Consider the following 18196-nt stretch of genomic DNA (forward strand, 5'->3'; position numbering starts at 1 on the left):
TTTTTTTTCGGTTCTGTGGGTGGGTTTGATGTGTCTCTCTTTGCAGTTGTGGGACGTTGGATAGGGCGTGAGGGGGATTTGGTGGTGAGTTGTTTGCTTGTTTGCTATTATATGTGGATTTAGTGTTTCAGAAGGTGGCTTCTGGCTTTGACCATGCAGGTCTTGATCCTGGTCTATGGCTGCTGATCATATAGCGAGGTGGGCGTGTACTCCTATATTGCGTAGTACTTAAGTTACTTAACTTCCTCCATATAGTACATACATGTGATGGTGATCACCTCCCCAATCGGGCCACCCTTGGCATTCATTTAATCTCTAGTACTGAGTTTGACTCTGCTTGCATTCCCTTACAGTCCATGCATTGCTTCTTCAGAATTATGGAGAAAAATTCCAATTCACGTTGATCATTATTATGCTCCTGCACGTGGCGTTCCTGGGACACCCATAAAAAAAAAAAGCCCTCCACCCCCACCCACCAAACCCTACATAAAGTATCTCCCCGAAAACTCTACGACAGATCCCAGTACAAACGAATACAAGATGTTGCTTGGTGTAAATCATCCTTGCATAATGGTCATCGAAGGCTCACTTGTGGTCTGAGTCTGTGAGGTCGTCAAACATCGAGTCGTCAGGGTTGTCGTCTCGATTTCGGTGTAGTCTGGCTCACTTGTACTCGAGACAGAAGTAGTCGAGGCAGAAGAAGCCGACACAGAAGAAGACGAGGCAGAAGTAATCGAAGCAGAAGTAGTCGAGCAGGACGTGGTCACCGTGGCCGTCACGAGCGTAGTATCATCTGGCAAGCTCGTATCCGCCGTGGACGTAGTGGAGCACTGTGTCGTGATAGTCGTAGTCACTGTGATCGTCGATGACGCCGCAGGTGGCGGAGGCCCGGTCACGGAACTGTGGGGATCTTGGCTCTGAGTTGATCGTGTGGTCGGCCTGGAACTACTACTTTCTCTTGGGCCTGTAGTTGGCGGCACGACGGGCGTCGTGGAACTGTTGGAGGAAGAAGCACAGCTCGATGACGGAGGCAGAGGTGAGGAGGCCCCTGGAGACGAGATCCCGGAGGACGAGTTCGTCGGGGAGGTCACGAATGTGGTGGTGGTGGTACCAGTAGGAGGCGGAGCGGCCGTTGGGGGAGGAGACAGAATCACAACTCTCGTGGTGGTCACCGTTGCCGTGGCGCAGGTGGACGACGACGCATCCTCGCATTTCGTCACAACGGTGGTCGTGGTCAGCGTCTTGTGCCAGGACGTCCTGGACCAGGACTTCCTGGTCGTCGGATATGCTGCCGTCGTATTGGCTGGGGCGGTGGTGTTCGTGCCAGCCGTTGGCGTGCATCCGCGGATGGGTGGCTTGGGTCGCACGCCCACGCAGACCTCGTAGTCGACCGGTAGGATCTTGCAGTCGTATTGCCCGGCACGCACGTCTGGGTTCCACGCGAGGAACTCGTCGACGGTGATGCCGTTCTTCCGGGCGACGTCGTAGCAGTCATCCTCACTATGCGCGGTTAGAAATCTAGAATGGGAATGGTGGGATGAGGGGTCGGCCACTGACTGAGATACATGCCACCACGACGTGCAGTTCTTGATCACGTTTGGCTGGCGCGGGACGCTTGTTGGGAAGGCTGGCACTGATGCAGTGCGTGTGGTGGGAGTGCCAGGCACGGCGACACAGTACCAGTTGCCATCCTAATCAGGGGTTAGTTGACGCTACGTTTTCCAGGTGGATGTTCTTACGATCAGTCCGGTACATTGCTGACCCACGGCAGGATTCCAGGCCTTGAAGTCCTCCTCCGAGAAGGCACCGAAAGCGAGCACGATGTCGGAACACGTCTCGGACTGGTTCCTCCGGTACCAAGCCTTGCAGTTGCTGGCGATCCCGGTTTGAGTGGGCGCAGGGGCGGTGGTGACAGTGAGCGGTATGGGCCTGAACCCGTCGGGAAGGAGACAGTAGTAGTAGTTAGGCAGTAGGCCCTTGCAGTCTGGGCCAAGAGCCGGATTCCATTCATGCAGGAGTTTCTCGGGCATGTTATATTGCGATAGTATCTTGGAGCAGGAGTCCCCCTGTGCAAGTATAGGTTAGTAACCGTAAATGGATAAGCGAAGGTGAGAGCTCGAGTTGCTTACAGTGGTCGCATGGTAGTATATTTGACACTTGGAGGGCATCCCTGGCTGGGTTGGCGAGGGCGTGAGCTAAGTCTCGGTGGTATTAGGGCACACTGGAGGCGGGGGCGTGTACGGCGTAGGGGTGGGGATGACCACCGGGGTTGAATTATTTGGATAGGTCAACGTGTAGCCAGACGGTCTGGTCATGACGCATAGAAAATTACCCACGAGAGGGGCGTCACAGTTTTCCTGAAGGCCCGGATTCCACTCCAGTCTGGGTATGATATCAGCTGTCCGAACGGTTCTACGGGGGGTGGCATGTCACTCACAGGTCTTCCTTCGTGATCCACGAGCTGTAGCGGCTGGTGATGGTATCACAGGTGTCCCCGACCATCACCTCATGCCATCTGGTGCACGATGTGGGCTGGCCTGGCTGGGTTTTGGTCGGGGGCCATGCTGTCTCTCGCGTAGGCGAAGGGGGAGTCCAGGTGGTAATGGGATGATTGAACGTATAGGTTTCCTTGGTTGTTGGGGAGCTGGAAGGAGCAGAGTCTGAGGAGGTCCCATTGCTGCTTGGACTAGAGCTGATGGGTGTAGTCTCTGTACTCTGCGTAGGAGTCGTCGTCGAGGGTGGGACCGTTGGGGTTGGTGTTCCGGTGGTGATAGCTGGCCCTACGCCAACACAGTACGATGTATCTGCCCAAAAGTTCTCCTTACAGTCCTTGGAGACCGACGGGTTCCAACGAAAAAAGTCATCGGCCGAGATACCACATTCACGCTGCACAGTGGAACAGTCATCGCCCTTCTTCGCAGTGTACCATTTGTTGCAGTTGGGAACGGTTCCTGGCAAAGTTGGGTGAGAAGGATGCGTTTCCCAGGTGGTGCTTGCAGCATTGCCAGACGTTGTTAGCAGGACGAGGAGTAGAGACAGAGTCAACTGGGAGGGTGCCATGGTCACCAATTCTATTGCCGTATATGAAGGGAGGGAATATTTAAGCATAGTCTGAGCGAGGGGACTGCAGCTGAGGCGGTATTTATAGATAGACCTTCTTTGACTGGACGTGGATGCAGTGAATGAGCCATTCACTCTATGGGAGAGAATTTGGCAGGAATGATATCAATTCACTACTAAGTATTCCTCACGAACCATGATTCGCAAGCATCGTACATACATTCACACTATACTCGCCACTGGCCATGTGAATTGCCTCCGGTGGGCTACTGCAGAGTCTTGCAATGCATTACCAACGCAGCTATCGTGAAGAATACTGGATAACATGGACAAAGCTACGTCTGATATTGAAGGTATCACCCAGGACAAGCGTCAAGGAGAACTCTTGTCTCAGGTCTTAATTGGACAGCTCTTGATCTTCCCCTGGAAAATGGTGTACCAAGGGCTAGATGGCTCGTTGTGAAACACATCCAGGAACTTCCCAAATTTGGGATGATAGAGATGCAACAGCCCAACAACGTCGAGGTCCGTCACGGTGTCAGGATCTGGGATAACCTGAAGGTCCTTCATCCGGAGAAGGGTCGGTTTCGGGTTGCCATGCTCATCCAGCTCTCCGAAAAGGTAAGATCCGTAAATCATGATAGAGTCCCAATCCACGTCAGAGTCCTGAGGCCACAAATGATGTGGTGATTGATATCGATGCGCCCATGGAAGTATTTCGGAGGCATAAAAGTCCATATCCGAAGCTCGTAACGAATTGCGACAGGGGCCGTTCTCGCCCCAGAGTTCCCTAGTACTATTGATTTCATGCGCTACCGCGTCATACCCTTGCACATTCGCGCAATAAAACCGAAATAGTGAATCCGATCTGGTTGCATAGTAGGCCCACTGCCAATACAAGGGATTTTGATGTTCATGGATGAGACCCCAGGCATGCCCGATCTCGTGGGCAGCTATCAGGGCCCTGCTGTGTTCGTCCTCACCCGGCTCAAAGACCAAGTACATGGTAATAGCATCCCAGGGATGTGAGACTTGCCTTCCAAGGCTGGTATAAGCCGACGGTACCTCCCCGTCTCCAACGATAAGCAAACAACTGTATGGATGTTGCTCGCACCGCCACTTGGGAAACTCGACAAATCTGAAGGTCTCTGGCAAGCCTGCAGCAAGCCAGAGTTGCCATGCGGCCCTGATGTCACTTGACAATCTCTCTTTCGATGCTGGACTGTTGAAGTAATACTGAATGGTCTCACGATACCACGTGGGCCAATCCCAAGATGGATCTATGTGTATCCATTCGGCTGTGGCAGTTGTAGCGCCTGCCTCCCAGGCTGGGTGACCGGCGTTGCTAAGAGACGCAAAGAACAACGAGAGAAGAAAAAGGAGATTCAAGACGAACCCGGTAGCCATAGTTCTCATAGAGAGCTGCCACATATATCAATACACACTGGGAGTCTGGGGGAGGAAGGCCAGCTTTACTTACTCAATGTAAGGAGCTGATACCCTTAGAGAAGTTATGGATCATTTGGCTAATACAGAACGATGGCAAGCAGATTCGTTGGTGAAAGGTTCAACAGGAATATTCGAGGCAAAGAAGGGGGATGAGGCGTACAGCAGTATTCCTTAAATAGTCGCAAACAATAGGTATTTGCCACCACCTGGACTCCACTGGCTGCAGTGCTGTGACAAAGTGAATGCTGTATGGTGAGAAAGTGAATAAGAAGTCTAGAAGGTGGTGCATGTGAGGGCCATCCAGAAGAAGTCATAATTATACTAAGCCGAGTATTTAAACAGTTCCATCCTCCCACTATGAGACACTGCTTCCATTTTATATAATCAAGTTCTCAGACATACTCACTGGAACCCTTCAGTTTGGTTTGTCCCTTCTGGCATCATGCTACCCAAAAGATCAGCCTCCGGTCTTTTCTTCTTATTCCTCTGTCAGCTCGTGATCAAGACGTTGGCGTTCACAAGCTTACAGCTCTTGCCTCTCCCGAACGACGATACGACTTGTTCTAAGTCAAAGCCTTGCCGGCTGGGTTGCTGTGGACCAATGTGAGAGCTATAATACTGCTACGATTAGGAATCTCAGCAGGTACTGATCAATACTCCCAGAGACTCGACTGGTACAGGTTACTGTGGCTTTGGACCTGACTTTTGCGGATCAAAATGTACCTCTAACTGCGACCGAAAGAGTGAATGTGATGCAGGCTGGGGTAAAGAATGGTCTAATAGGACTACCTGCCCTTTGAAAGTATGCTGTAGTAAGCATGGGTTCTGCGGTGAGAGCGCCTGTTCCCTTGATCTTGTCTAATGATCCACCGTAGCTAAGGGAATCCTGCAGGAACCACAAAAGAGTTTTGCGGGGATAAACAGGTAGTATCTCCCGAATGTAAAGGGCAAAGCTCGAAGGCAAAGACTATCGGATACTACGAAGCATGGAACCCCGAGAGAAGAACTTGCGGACGTAAGTCCTTACGGCTCCTAGCTCCATGTCTTTTACTGATCTGACCCGATGGCTCCAGAGGTGGAACCCAAGGATATCCCTCTAGGGATATACTCCCACCTGAATTTCGCCTTTGCTCTGATTGATCCGAAGACTTTCCGGATTGCTCCTATGACAGATGCGACTGCCAAGCGTTACAAAGCCCTCACAGCGCTGAAAAACCGCCAAAATGGTCTCGAGGTGTATATTGCGATTGGAGGCTGGGACTTCAACGATCCAGGTCCCACTAGGACTACCTTTTCGGACCTTGCTGCCTCACAGTCTGCACAAGATACGTTCTTTGATTCCTTGATTAGTTTTATGCTTCATAATAACTTCGACGGGGTTGATCTCGACTGGGAATATCCTACCGCAGACGATCGAGGCGGCAGACCAGAGGACTTTGCCAACTATGTCACGCTAGTGAAACGACTAAGAGAGCGGCTGGATCAATTGCCAAAGCACTATGGGCTTACCATAACCTTGGTATGTTGTGTTATACTTCGAGTCCTTGAACGCTAAAATGCTAACCTCTTGTGCGATGCAGCCGGCTAGCTACTGGTATCTTCAAGGATTTGATGTTGCAAATTTGGAGCCACACATTGATTGGTTTAACGTCATGACCTATGATATACGTAAGTCGGGCTATTCTTACAGCGTTATTCTCATATGCTGATGCTAAACTTGCCCTTCTTTTTCTTAGATGGCCTCTGGGACGCACATGGGAAGGAGATTGGGCCACATGCCTACGCCCATACCAACCTGACAGAGATTAATCTGGGTCTCGAACTTCTCTGGCGCAACAACATCAATCCCGCACGGGTTGTGATGGGACTGGGTTTCTACGGACGGAGCTTCACCATGGCAGACCCTAACTGCATGACCCCTGGCTGTGTCTTCAAGGAGGGAGAGGCCCCCGCTGGAGAATGTACCAATGTGCCCGGGGTTATTTCGGCAACAGAGATCCACGGAATCCTGGGGAAGGGTGCTACTGTCACCTTTTATCAAGATGCCGCAGTGAAGGTCGCTACGTGGAATAGCACTCAGTGGGTTAGCTGGGATGATGTCCAAACGCTGAAGCTCAAGGTCGACTTCGCCAACAAGCGTTGTCTGGGAGGGACCATGGTTTGGGCTGTTGACCTGGATGATGGCACCCTCGTGGAAGCATTGGGGAAAGCGTCGAGGAAGAAGAAAGAATGGACTAGTGATGGCAAGTACAGACCAAGGCCTTGCTTCGGTAAACCTTGGCCAAAGGGGACAAACGGGACTTGGGTTGGAGGCTCAAAGAAGGGGAGCCCGAAGAAGAAGGAGTAGATATGCTGCTTTATCTTGCGCTTCCTAGCATCAGGATATGAAGTCTGAAGTGCAGTGTTTAACATGATATTGTCTAAATGTTCATTTCCAATACATATACTCTCCGTAGTCGGGGTGAATTGCTTCCTATCGCAGAAATATAGGCTTCATGTATAACGCATGCGTACAAGTTCATTCTGTCTGAAAGCAGCATTGTCAGGTGCACTCTTGTCTATGCCGAGGTACATAATCTAACAATGATTTCTAACAAGGAGCGAGATAGTGCAGGTCAATGTGGCAAAATCCAGGTTCTAGACTGCACTTCGAAGCTATACAATGGTGTGCAGGTTAGCGGGGTAAGATATACATAGATACACCATTCACCATCATTAGTTCTTTGATTCACGGCACAGTGGGCATGAGCTCATTGAGGTACAAGTTCCCGCTATCTGTATATCTGTATATTCACTCATATTCAATGGGCTACATTATATAAATCTTTATATTGGCTCTGAGAGTGCCCTCCCTTCCTCCCCATTCATGTTCCATGGAGCGTATCCTCAGATCCAGATTGTCTCTTTTGATGAACGGTGTCCCTTGTATTTACCTCACCTAAACCAGATCTTCTTCAGAATGGCAGCCCTGACCATGCTCCTGCTGGCACTGTCGCTGTTGATGGGATCCCTCGGCGGCCATGCCCTCAGTGGGAATGCTAGCCAGAGCCTCGACTACACCGTCAGCCCTCGGGGCGAGCGTCTTCCCCGCGGAGACCCAATGAAAGACCCCACCGACATGCACTGGATCCGGAAATGGGGCGCTATTGGCGACAGCTTTACTGCTGGGATTGGAGCCGGCCGGCTGTGGGATACGACCGACGAAGTGCGCAAATGTGCCCGGTACGATCGATCGTATGTCGCAATGCTCGAGCGAGCCGTGGGAGTCTCCGCAGAGAAGTTTCAATGGCTGGCCTGCACCGGTGCCAAATCACGCGAGATTCTTGAGCAAGCCAAGAAACTAGACAATGATATGGATTTGGTCGTGCTGACTGCGGGGGGAAACGACCTCTGCTTGGTGAGGAGTGTCTGAGTCTGCTTACACGTTTGCTGAAGTGCACGCGAAACTAAGATGAAAAAACTTGCTAGATTGATGTTCTGAAAGACTGTATCTTTCTTGCGTACAATGAGAAGAGCTGTGAGTCGGCTATCAAGCGAGCCAAGACCAACGCGGAATACATCCTAGAGCCGGCCCTCGAATCCATCCTGGTTGAGCTTGAAAAGCATATGAATCCAAACTCTGGCGTGGTGGTCTTTGCTAGCTATGCTCAGTTCTTCCATGACCTCGATACCGAGACAGATGACTGCGCAAGGCATAACAGTTGGGCGTTTCCTGCTATCGGGGGTCCGTTCAACAGTTTGCCGGTGGACCTGAGGAGGCGAAAAGAATATAATGAATTGGTCAAGATCACCAACATGGGAATTGAAAAAACCATCGACAAGATGAGAGAGAGAGGTGTGAAGTACAGGCTACGCTTTGCAGATTGGGACGGCTGGGCCTCTGAACCTAGGGTTGCTGGGCAGTTTTGCTGGCCTGGGTCTACTGGGGAATACCCCGACCCCGAACAGCCTAATTTGCAGTTTTTCAAGCCAGACACGAAAAAGAAAGCCATACATGATGAGGTCAAAAGGAGGGACATGACAGTAGGCAATGGTCAACTGGAGCCTGAGGTCAGCTATGGGGCCAACGGAAGCCTTTATGATCCGCTCGACACAAGTGCGAATCCTGCGACGGAAGCCATACACTTGCTCAGCGACAGAAACCCAGTTACTCGAGATGAGGGGGGCTGCCAGGCATTTCTCGACAAGCGCTCTTGGGGATCGAAACTCCCAAATCGATGGGGAAAGTGGTTCCACCCCAATGACAAGGGCCACCTCACAATTGCATCGTTCGTTCTCAACGAGATCATCTCGGCACGGGCGTTATTTTTGGACGTGCCGAATCCGATTTGCGACGATGAGGAGCGCGACCACTTCTCTTGCAAGGGGAATGGGAAAAAGGGCGACTTACTCAGTCATTACGTCCAGAGCCACGTGCTGGATGAGACCTACCAGACATACTGCAACGAAGTCAAACCGCCCGAGGACCAGCCGAACTGGCAGGACGAGCGTGTTTTCTACAAGGGTACCCCGGAAGAGCACAAGTACTCTATAAGCCTCACGAAGGGAGCGATACAGTTTAGCAAGCAAGAATGCCTCAACAGCTTCCTGAAAATCATTCACGGATGCGACCTATATCGTCCAGAAAACCCACTCAACCTCAAGCACGGGGGCAGTTGGAAGAAGGGGAGATACACATATGAACTAAAGGTGGGCCGCATAAGGCGCCCCTGGCCGGTTCGAAACCCCAGCGGCTTATGCGAGGGATGGTATAAAGGACTTTGGTCAAGATATACTGTCAGAGGTAGATTGTGGGCTAGTCTTGACCATGGGCAAGAACTCCGCGATCAAGCGAAGAAATGTGTTGGAGGTGGCCTGACGTCTTGGAGCTTTAAATACTTCGACAGACCTGACGAGACTGAGATGGAGTGGGAAGCGCAGTTTTCCACGCCCATTTGGGTGCTGGCAAGGTGTTTCCGGAACGACAAGGTCTTCCTCAGTGTTGGGGGGCCAAAGATTGGGTGTGAAGGTAATGACATGCCATGGCCTTTCAACACGTAGTATCTATAGGGAGGTATTGGGCTCTCTTTTACGGACAACAGGGATTCAATGTTGAATGTAGATAAGTCGGTTTGCAAGGTCGGTCAACAGTTTGTTGTGCCTGAGCCATACCAGAGTAATATCCACGCGATATCAATATCAAAGACTTCAAAGTAGGGTCTGCATTGGTCATGGAGAATGCACGTGTGCCATGCACCACGTGATGACTTCCGAATCCGGCAGTGATTCGTAACCCTCAAGCTCAACCCCATATTTTTTGATCCTCTGTGATGTTTATGAATCTGTCTTCATCCTGTCCGAATGCGGTACTGGACCACAAGAAACGCTCTCACAGGCATGGTGTACCCAAAGACCCCGATATTTGTTCCCACGGCCCCACAAACGATTGTCCGCATTACGAGATGACGAGTCAGTGGTCACCCTTTTGGAAAGAGTCTAGACACATACTGGGCAATAAACCCAGCCAGAATCCTTCTATACTCCCTTGTCTGCTTTGAAGGAGGTGAAGATGCTATCGGTGACGGCTGTGGACTCCCGATCAGGTACCCGGTGGGCGTCGCGTCCCTGGAACGTAAACCCTACTAAGGGTCGCTCTTCCCCGGATCCGACATCAAAGATCCCCAGAGGACCCATGGAACCGTTGTTCACCGCGAATACTATGGGGTTCATCATCATCTATGACTCCACATAGCGCTCAACAACTCCGCACTCGTCAACGTGACCCTATGCTCCTGATATCCCATGGGTCCGCCCCGGATTCCGTCAGACGGAATCCCTCGATAGAGCTGTCGTTCTGGGACGCCGGCGCGGTCGTCCCCACGACGTTCCTGGACGAGGACCGGGAGAAGAATGCCTTTGTTGTGGTGTTAGTACACGTTATTTTATTATAATTCTATCCTTACATCCTGTTTTCGGAGCTGTCACAAACGCCACTACGCGGATCCATCTCTCGATGCTCGGTCAGATCTGGGATCGGCATTGCCCGAACGCAGTGGGCGAGTCTGGACTTTGTCCAAATTTTGTGTTTGTTTAGGGTCATCTGTTGGTTGCGTCCGGTGGTTGAAACCAGCTTGTGAGCACTCCTTACTTAAACCAGGTGATTTCCATTCCAACTGACGCTACAACTCACCAAAGCAAACAATCTCTCAACTCTCAACCCCAGCCTCCTATTTATTCCTAAAGATCAGCATCAGAGATCGACAGTGTTCAAACACAATGTTCATTAGACTTTCAAACAAGGCACTTCTAGTGCTTGGTTTGCTGTCAGCTGGCACGCAAGCTGCAACTATGTCAGTATAACTGTGATGTTACCCCTTTTTCTCTACATAGCCTCTTACAATTAGAACAGTCGCCTGAACCCTCGCGCAAGTTCGTTCGATTACAATGGCGAGAAAGTCCGCGGTGTCAACCTTGGTGGATGGCTTGTGCTTGAGCCTTGGATTACACCTTCGATTTTCGATGAAGCTGGTGAAGGGGCCGTCGACGAGTGGTCACTGACTCAGATCCTGGGCAAGGATGAGGCTAAGGCACGCTTGTCTGCTCACTGGGAGTCTTTCGTCTCCCCGGGCGATTTCCAGCGGATGGCTGATGCCGGACTGAACCATGTCCGAATCCCCATCGGCTACTGGGCTCTTGGGCCCCTCGAAGGAGACCCTTACGTGGATGGTCAGCTGGAGTACCTTGACAAAGCGGTAGAGTGGGCTGGGGCAGCGGGCCTCAAAGTCCTCGTCGACCTGCACGGTGGTAAGTACCCTTTGGACTAAAACATATCAAGGGAGTCTGAGCCTGGCTAATAATATAACCAGCACCGGGATCTCAAAATGGATTCGACAACAGCGGTCGGAGGGGCGCCATCCAATGGCAACAGGGGGACACTGTTCAACAGACCCTTGATGCCTTCGACCAGTTGGCCGAGCGGTATGTTGGCTCCGACACCGTGGCTGCCATCGAAGCTGTCAACGAGCCCAACGTTCCTGGTGGAGTAGACCAGGGCAAGCTGCAAGAGTACTACGGCTCCGTTTATGGTATCGTCAACAAGTACAGCGCTAGCACATCTGTGGTATACGGTGATGGTTTCCTGCCCGTGGAGAGCTGGAACGGCTACAAGACCGAGGGCAGCAAGGTCGTGATGGACACACACCATTACCATATGTTTGACACCGGACTCATCGCCCAGGATATCGACGGCCACGTCAGTGCCGTCTGCGACTTTGCTCACCAGCACCTGGAAGCTTCTGACAAGCCTGTCATTGTGGGCGAGTGGACTGGTGCTGTGACCGACTGTACCAAATACCTCAATGGCAAGGGCAATGGCGCTCGCTATGATGGCTCCTATATCACTGGTACAGCTCTTGGCGATTGCGCTAGCCTGGAAAGCGGTACTGTGGCCAACCTCTCTGAGGATGAACGGTCGAACATGCGCCGTTTCATTGAGGCCCAGCTGGACGCCTTTGAGCTCAAGAGCGGCTGGCTGTTCTGGACCTGGAAGACTGAAGGTGCCCCTGGTTGGGATATGAGTGATTTGCTTACTGCTGGCGTTTTCCCTACCTCCCCTGATGACAGACAGTTCCCCAGCCAGTGCTAAGCATGCACTCGCTAGCTTTGCTCTTATCCTTTAGCATTATTGTTTCTGTCTATCTTTCCTTTCCTTTTCTTACCCTTTGTCGCTTGCTTATTCTTGCTCAACATTGTTTAAGGGCCGTGGAGTATCTAATTGTGTTCATTTCGGGAGTATTGTTGATTGATATTGGCCTCGCATGCCTTAAGCTAATGAATATATCTTTATATTGTTCCACATGACTTTCATATAACCAACGCGCCGCGCTTCAAACCGGGGTATTGAGAAGTATACAAAAAATTAGGGTGCAAACCGGAAATTTAGTCTAACCTATGCTTGATTTCGCCATGAGTCCCAACCCGTGCCTGTGCCTGTACCTGGACCTGAACCTAGTAATTGTGCCCACTGTGCTTCTAATGATTCCATGCCGGTAGTGATCATGTCGACATTTTCGCCGTTCGACGTTTGAGGCGCGCCGAAATCCCACGTGGGCATGGGAATCGACCCTTCCGAACCGTTAGAGTCGAGGGGGGTTACCATGCCCGTTGGATATAATTGGGAATTGAAGCCGATATCAAATGCGCCAAATGGGCCGGTACCCATACTCATGTTTACTGCGCTACTAGTGTCGAGAGAGGGGTGTGATTGTTGATGGTTGGCTTGATTGAGAGATGATGAGGTTGATAGCTGCTGCTTTAGAGGCGAGGATTGATCCAAGGGCATGTAGGTGGAAGAAGACGGGTCGTGTATGGTAGTCGGGTTTAGTATTGATGGATCGTTTGATGCTGGACTATTGTTCGAACTCTTGTCGGTGAACTCAGGCGAAAGACCTGTGTCAGTCCCTGGTCCGGATTCAGTTCCCGAGCTGAGATTAAACGGTGATTTCGCGAAAGAATCTGAAGGAGGGTTTCTGTTCTGTAGTTGTGGAAGACTCTGCTCTTCACGAGAGGGGAGAGATGAGGGCGTGTAGTAGTTTTGCTGTGGGCCAGCCGATAGAGATTGTTGCTTTTGGGATTGGTCTAATGGTACGAGGGGGGTACAGCCACGACCCTGTTGATCATTAGAGATTGTGATGTTGGGAGATCGTTCTATGCGGAGATTTACCTTGTTTGGCACGTTTGTGATACGGGGCCTTTTTGCTTGTCGAATGTCTCGGAATGGAGTACCTTCAATATCGACGTCCAATTGGACAAGGAAAGATTCGGTCAAGGGGTTCTTATTCTTCATCGCATCGAGTGCGGTGAAGACAAATCCGAGAGAGGAACGAGCAGCTGAGTCGTCGGGGCGGGATTTGAGATACTGTACGAAGACGCGCGCAGCGACATAGACAGAGTATGACATGAAAGGGTTTAACTAGAATCGATTAGTCCATGACAATAGCATAATGACAACTGTTTCCTGAGACTTACGGCCGTCAGGTCCATGTGGCTGATCATCTTCATAATATTAGAGATTTGATCAGCGGCGACAATACATCTTCGTTTACTTTCTGTGATGATCTGTTCAGGCATCCTGTTTTTCTCGGCCTTGAAGATAGCAGCTTGATGAAGGCATATTGTGGAAGTATGGATCGCCATGTTACAGAAGATGACATTGGGATCAGACATTCCAGCTGGCAGTCGGAGATGGTTGGGCATTGCTAGGGCAAAGTGTAGTAGTACGTTATCGTGCGATCTGTGCCGCTGCCAATACAGCCCATTCAAGTCATGGTCATTGTCTTGAGGATCAGGACGATGCAGGTGGGAAAGGTTCCGTCCAAACATGTAGGCCATGAAAGAAACACTCCCGAACGACGACAAGGTGGAGAGTCCATCACCCGCCAGAATGTCCTCAACGCGTAGAGTCCTCTGCGGTTTGTTCTTGACGAACGCTTCTTCGGTAGCAGGTAGGTTCGTTTTGACCTACTCAGACAGGGTCAGCTATTGAAATTTTGAAGAATATCAGGAAAGAATATTAGAAGATGCATCACTAACATCTCTCTCATCGATAAGAACTGGCCATCCGGTCCCGACGCTTGCAAAACGGTCGATACAGAAAGCCATCCAGAACACCCTCCGTCGTTCTTCCTTCTCTGTCCAATCTCTTGCTGGCGGTAATGACTGTTTTACCTCAAGACCCATACCATCCAATCGATTCAAGCCGAGCATGAGTGCTAACCTTGCAGCTTTACCAACACTGAGCCATGCCCGCGGGAAGAACATCATTCGAAATTCATATGTGCCGATAAGTAACCAAGTTTGGCAGTACGGCAAAGACAAGATGCTCTCTCCCAGTCCCTTCATCTCGTCCAATTCTGCGTATTTTCGGGCTCGCTGGTAGAAAAGCGCATGTAAATTTGAATATTTCTCGCTGACAGACGCAGCTTGGCACCAGGTAATGTATTGCAAACACACGGGAGGTCGTACGCTTGGAGCTAGATCCATAGCTGCCAAATGCCTGGGACGGTGTAAGATGGGCATATAAGGGTGGATTTTCTCAAAGTAGATGTTATTTCTGTCATGATATGATCAGCACGGCTCAAAATCCTTGGATTTGATACCAAGCCCAATACATACAGTTCGTCAATGATTTCTCGGTCAGGCAGAGGTTCTTCCAGCCCCAAACTTATCATGTCCCACCCAAAATTACCCGTGCGATCTAGTCCTGGTGCCAAGAATGTATCGTTTGACTGAATATTGTTGATTTCGCCTTCGGGGGATGACCTAGGCGCATCAATACTGTTTGTGAACGGGACCGCCTCCGGGATGCCGACGAACTCTTTCGGTGCTGCGATGTTGGCGCTATTCCCTTGGCTGTTCTGGGAAGGGTTTACCTCCTGCGTCTTCAGTAAGGTTTCGACTTGTGCTGGTGAGAGCACAGCATTAGCACCGAAACAGTCTTAACGAACGCATGGACAGAGTACAACCATTTGTCACATACCTAACCGCGCCTCCAACTGCTTCACATAACCCCGCTTTGGACCGCTTTTCTTGCGCACTTCATCGTACGCACATTCATGTCCCAACCTTGAACAAGTACCACAGCTTGGTTTCCTTCCGTCGCATCTTAATTTTCTTCGTCGGCAGACGACGCATGCAATGCGCTTCGGGCGGGGAACGTAGGAACTGTCCGGATCGATGTGCCCTGCATGAGCCGATGCAGTATCGTGATCCATCGAAGTATGTAGTGGCTGAGTTGAGGAGGTTTGGGAGGTTGGAGGAAAGAAAGGCCCGTCGAGAGAGTCCGCCATGGCCTGTGAGCGGTACAATGGACTGTGAAGGGAGAAGATCGGATAGTGACTTTAATTCGGATTGCGATTAAGTAGAGCTTGGATACCCGTCGGCTGATAGGAGGTGCCAAACCCCAATAACGAAACTATCAGTGACCGGTAGCGCCAGGGGCATTAGACGATAAGAGAAACCAAAGATCATAAAAGTATCAGAGGCGTTCCAGATCCATCACCCGGGAGGATGGTTGTTTAGACAAAATTATGTTGACCTGGATCAGATGGATTTGGTGTTGTTCGAATCCAGCGCCACCAAGACCGCAGATTTGCAATGACTGTTGTGCTGTACACGGGAATCAAACCAGCCGCATCACTTTCCGTACGAAGGAGAGAAATGGCATTTATGAGTGGTCTATCAGCGAGCGTAGGACGTCATTTGCATATCGGAGTTGGTATCGGTAGTCTAGTTCGTAGTCTTAGGACGATAAGTACGTCCTCTAGCCGTTACTCTTTCTGGAAGAGTCCAGGCATCTCCGGCTTACGTAGTCTTCGCCGCACCTATCAGAGCTCGCATGTCCCATGCATCCCGAACGGAGCGCTTTTGATCCTGAATCTAGGGCAGAGAATTGAGATCACCTCAATTCGTACGAACAGATTTACTAGAGCAGAAACCTATTTCCATATTCCATATTCCATATTGGATCTAGATACTGAATGCATATAATACAGAAAATCAACGCCACGGTATAGGACAGGCGAGCAGCACTGGAGAAACATGGTCGCAAAAGCCCGAACAGCAAGAGAGACATGAAGAGCTCCCCAGAGCATTCAAAATCATACACCCTACGACCGATGTAGAGCTGATGTATAGTACAAGATGAACGAACCTGTCATCTCCATGCAGTCCCAAAGAAAGCAAGCACAATGAGAAAAGGAATCCGGAGAGACATCATGAAAGCGATAGTGGCTGGGCAGGAAATAGCAGCAATCAAGCCTTCGTGGGCACTATTCGCAAAGGAAGCATAGTCGTACTTGCGTAGAAGGGAGGAGAAAGAGACGAAAGAAGGACGGCGGCGATACGTTTAGCTGTATCCTCTACGACGCTTGCCCTGGTTCCGGACTCTGGGGACAACCACAGCCTTGTTGACCTTCCACTTGGGACGAGTCTTATAGCCGGATTTCGCCTAAACAGAAAAGGTCAGTCCCACGTGCATCAAACGCAGATATTAATCGATCAAGGGTAGAACACATACCGGTAGACCCCAAGGACTCTTCGGATCAACATTACCCTTGGACTTTCCTCGTCCACCACCATGGGGATGGTCCATGGCGTTCATGGCAAGACCACGGACAGTGGGGCGAATGTTCAGCCAGCGCGATCGGCCAGCCTTTCCGAGTTGGCTGTACTGGTAGTTCGGGTTGCTGGCAACGCCGACGGTCGCGCAGCAATCCTTATGAATCAGGCGGACTTCACCACTTTGGAGACGAATGGTGATATGCTTTGCAATACGTTCCTGCTTCTGCTGCTCACGCTGGGACAAGGGTTTCTTTTCCTCGGCACCCTCTTCTTGAGCCTGCTCGTTCTGTGCAGCCTGAGTATTGCTGCCCTTCGCAATAACGGTTGCAAAAGTACCGGCGCTACGGCAGAGCTGGCCCCCCTTATTCGGCCGCAAGCCGACATTGAATATCAACGTACCAACGGGAATCATGTGTAATGGCAAGCAGTTTCCTCTCCAAGCAGTCCTTGCGGCGAGCACACCAGGATCGACGACACCTCCCATACTTTTCCACAGGTCTTCCGGGATACCAGACATATAACTCTGAACAACATCGCCAGCTCTCATTCCTTCCGCGGCCAGAATGTAGCTCAGGCGCTGGGTTTCTTGGCTGCGGACCAACGCAATGTGAGCGCTTCGCCCAGGGTCATGTTCAATCCGTTCCACCAAATGAGGACCAGGAGCGGTTCGTGCAAAATCGACAATTCGGATACGGCGTTTGTGGCCACCACCACGATGCCGGATGGTTACTCGACCAGTGTTGTTACGGCCACCCTTACTTTGTCCTCGCTTGGGAAACGTCAACTTCTGTACTGGTCGTCCTTTCCAAAGGTGATCGTTGATCGGTCTCCGCAAGTGCCGGATACCGGGAGTCCGGGGCTTATAAGATCGAATTTGAACTCCTGCATCATCTCGCGTAGGAGGGGGAGCAAAAGCAATGCTTGGGTCGAAGGTTGACGTGGAAGACTCCGACGGGGGGGTCTCTTTTTCGGGCACAACACTTGAGTAGGACCTAGAAGACACCGAAGATAGGCATCTGAACGGAAGACGAAGGCCTGTCAAGGCCAATCTGGGTTGAAGCATGATGAGGTAGGGGAGTATTTAGAGAGAAATTCAGACGGAAACCCCAAGAATTGATCCGGCGGAAAGTGTTCCAAGTAGGACCGCAAGCCTTCGCAACAGTGTATGCCAATGTGCCAACGGATTACTGCTTACACATGCCTGCTTGGACAAAAAGGTAAAGATCAAAACACCGGTAACAAATTGACTAGGACACCACCCAAAGCCCAATCGGAGCGCTGTCAATGGCCGGTGATGAGACGTCGTCGGCCGACTCTTTTTGTTGCGGAGCAAAATTGTCTCTCGGGCTTGGGCTGCTCCTGTGGCTTGCGCCCATCCACGTGATTGGGAACTGCACCGCCACTGTATTCTCCATTGTGGCTCAAGGAAGCGCTGGTCACGGGATGCCGCGACACGGTAACACGTCGGGCGAGAGAACCCAAAAGCGAAGAAAACCCGTGGTTGCCGGGCAACGGGGCATTGTTTGGGGAGTCGTGGCCGCGCCGCCTCACGTTTTTCTCGCGACGGCGTCTTCTTGCCTGGCCGAGT

At 51.0% G+C, this 18196-nt stretch overlaps 8 protein-coding genes across 8 annotated transcripts; 4 read left to right on the top strand and 4 right to left on the bottom strand.

The window, feature by feature from the left end:
* Positions 1-557: 557 nt before the first annotated feature.
* Positions 558-3060, bottom strand: BDV37DRAFT_289815 (uncharacterized protein; the record flags this gene model as incomplete). The annotated part of the gene is made up of 6 exons (XM_032088556.1): positions 558-1500; positions 1558-1691; positions 1740-2066; positions 2130-2174; positions 2223-2382; positions 2438-3060. 6 exons carry the CDS (start codon positions 3058-3060, stop codon positions 558-560), a joined length of 2232 nt encoding a protein of 743 aa, XP_031934298.1.
* A 390-nt stretch (positions 3061-3450) lies between these two features.
* Positions 3451-4467, bottom strand: BDV37DRAFT_277260 (uncharacterized protein; the record flags this gene model as incomplete). The annotated part of the gene is made up of 1 exon (XM_032085717.1): positions 3451-4467. The coding sequence occupies one exon, from the start codon at positions 4465-4467 to the stop codon at positions 3451-3453; it is 1017 nt and encodes a 338-aa protein (XP_031934299.1).
* Positions 4468-4944: 477 nt separating this feature from the next.
* On the top strand, positions 4945-5179 carry BDV37DRAFT_266947 (uncharacterized protein). The gene has a single exon (XM_032083969.1). It carries the CDS (start codon positions 4952-4954, stop codon positions 5114-5116), a length of 165 nt encoding a protein of 54 aa, XP_031934300.1. The 5' UTR covers positions 4945-4951; the 3' UTR covers positions 5117-5179.
* Positions 5180-5327: 148 nt separating this feature from the next.
* On the top strand, positions 5328-6930 carry BDV37DRAFT_292843 (glycoside hydrolase family 18 protein; the record flags this gene model as incomplete). Its single annotated transcript, XM_032089255.1, has 5 exons — positions 5328-5339; positions 5434-5524; positions 5583-6028; positions 6090-6177; positions 6246-6930. 5 exons carry the CDS (start codon positions 5328-5330, stop codon positions 6854-6856), a joined length of 1248 nt encoding a protein of 415 aa, XP_031934301.1. The 3' UTR covers positions 6857-6930.
* A 538-nt stretch (positions 6931-7468) lies between these two features.
* On the top strand, positions 7469-9911 carry BDV37DRAFT_292848 (SGNH/GDSL hydrolase family protein; the record flags this gene model as incomplete). Its single annotated transcript, XM_032089256.1, has 2 exons — positions 7469-7906; positions 7978-9911. 2 exons carry the CDS (start codon positions 7469-7471, stop codon positions 9547-9549), a joined length of 2010 nt encoding a protein of 669 aa, XP_031934302.1. The 3' UTR covers positions 9550-9911.
* Positions 9912-10764: 853 nt separating this feature from the next.
* Positions 10765-12133, top strand: exg1 (glucan 1,3-beta-glucosidase; the record flags this gene model as incomplete). Its single annotated transcript, XM_032085718.1, has 3 exons — positions 10765-10838; positions 10898-11292; positions 11355-12133. 3 exons carry the CDS (start codon positions 10765-10767, stop codon positions 12131-12133), a joined length of 1248 nt encoding a protein of 415 aa, XP_031934303.1.
* A 214-nt stretch (positions 12134-12347) lies between these two features.
* BDV37DRAFT_266957 (putative C6 transcription factor Prf) lies at positions 12348-15760 on the bottom strand. Its single transcript, XM_032083970.1, has 6 exons — positions 15026-15760; positions 14662-14950; positions 14080-14599; positions 13516-14007; positions 13211-13459; positions 12348-13156 (listed from the first exon to the last, which is right to left on the bottom strand). Exons 1-6 carry the CDS (start codon positions 15333-15335, stop codon positions 12437-12439), a joined length of 2580 nt encoding a protein of 859 aa, XP_031934304.1. The 5' UTR covers positions 15336-15760; the 3' UTR covers positions 12348-12436.
* Positions 15761-16266: 506 nt separating this feature from the next.
* Positions 16267-17915, bottom strand: BDV37DRAFT_84839 (mitochondrial 54S ribosomal protein uL2m). The gene is made up of 2 exons (XM_032091339.1): positions 16565-17915; positions 16267-16495 (listed from the first exon to the last, which is right to left on the bottom strand). The coding sequence occupies exons 1-2, from the start codon at positions 17669-17671 to the stop codon at positions 16394-16396; spliced, it is 1209 nt and encodes a 402-aa protein (XP_031934305.1). The 5' UTR covers positions 17672-17915; the 3' UTR covers positions 16267-16393.
* Between the last annotated feature and the right edge of the window lie 281 nt (positions 17916-18196).

This window comes from Aspergillus pseudonomiae (genome assembly GCF_009193645.1).
Source record: "Aspergillus pseudonomiae strain CBS 119388 unplaced genomic scaffold BDV37scaffold_201, whole genome shotgun sequence".
Taxonomy (NCBI): domain Eukaryota; kingdom Fungi; phylum Ascomycota; class Eurotiomycetes; order Eurotiales; family Aspergillaceae; genus Aspergillus; species Aspergillus pseudonomiae.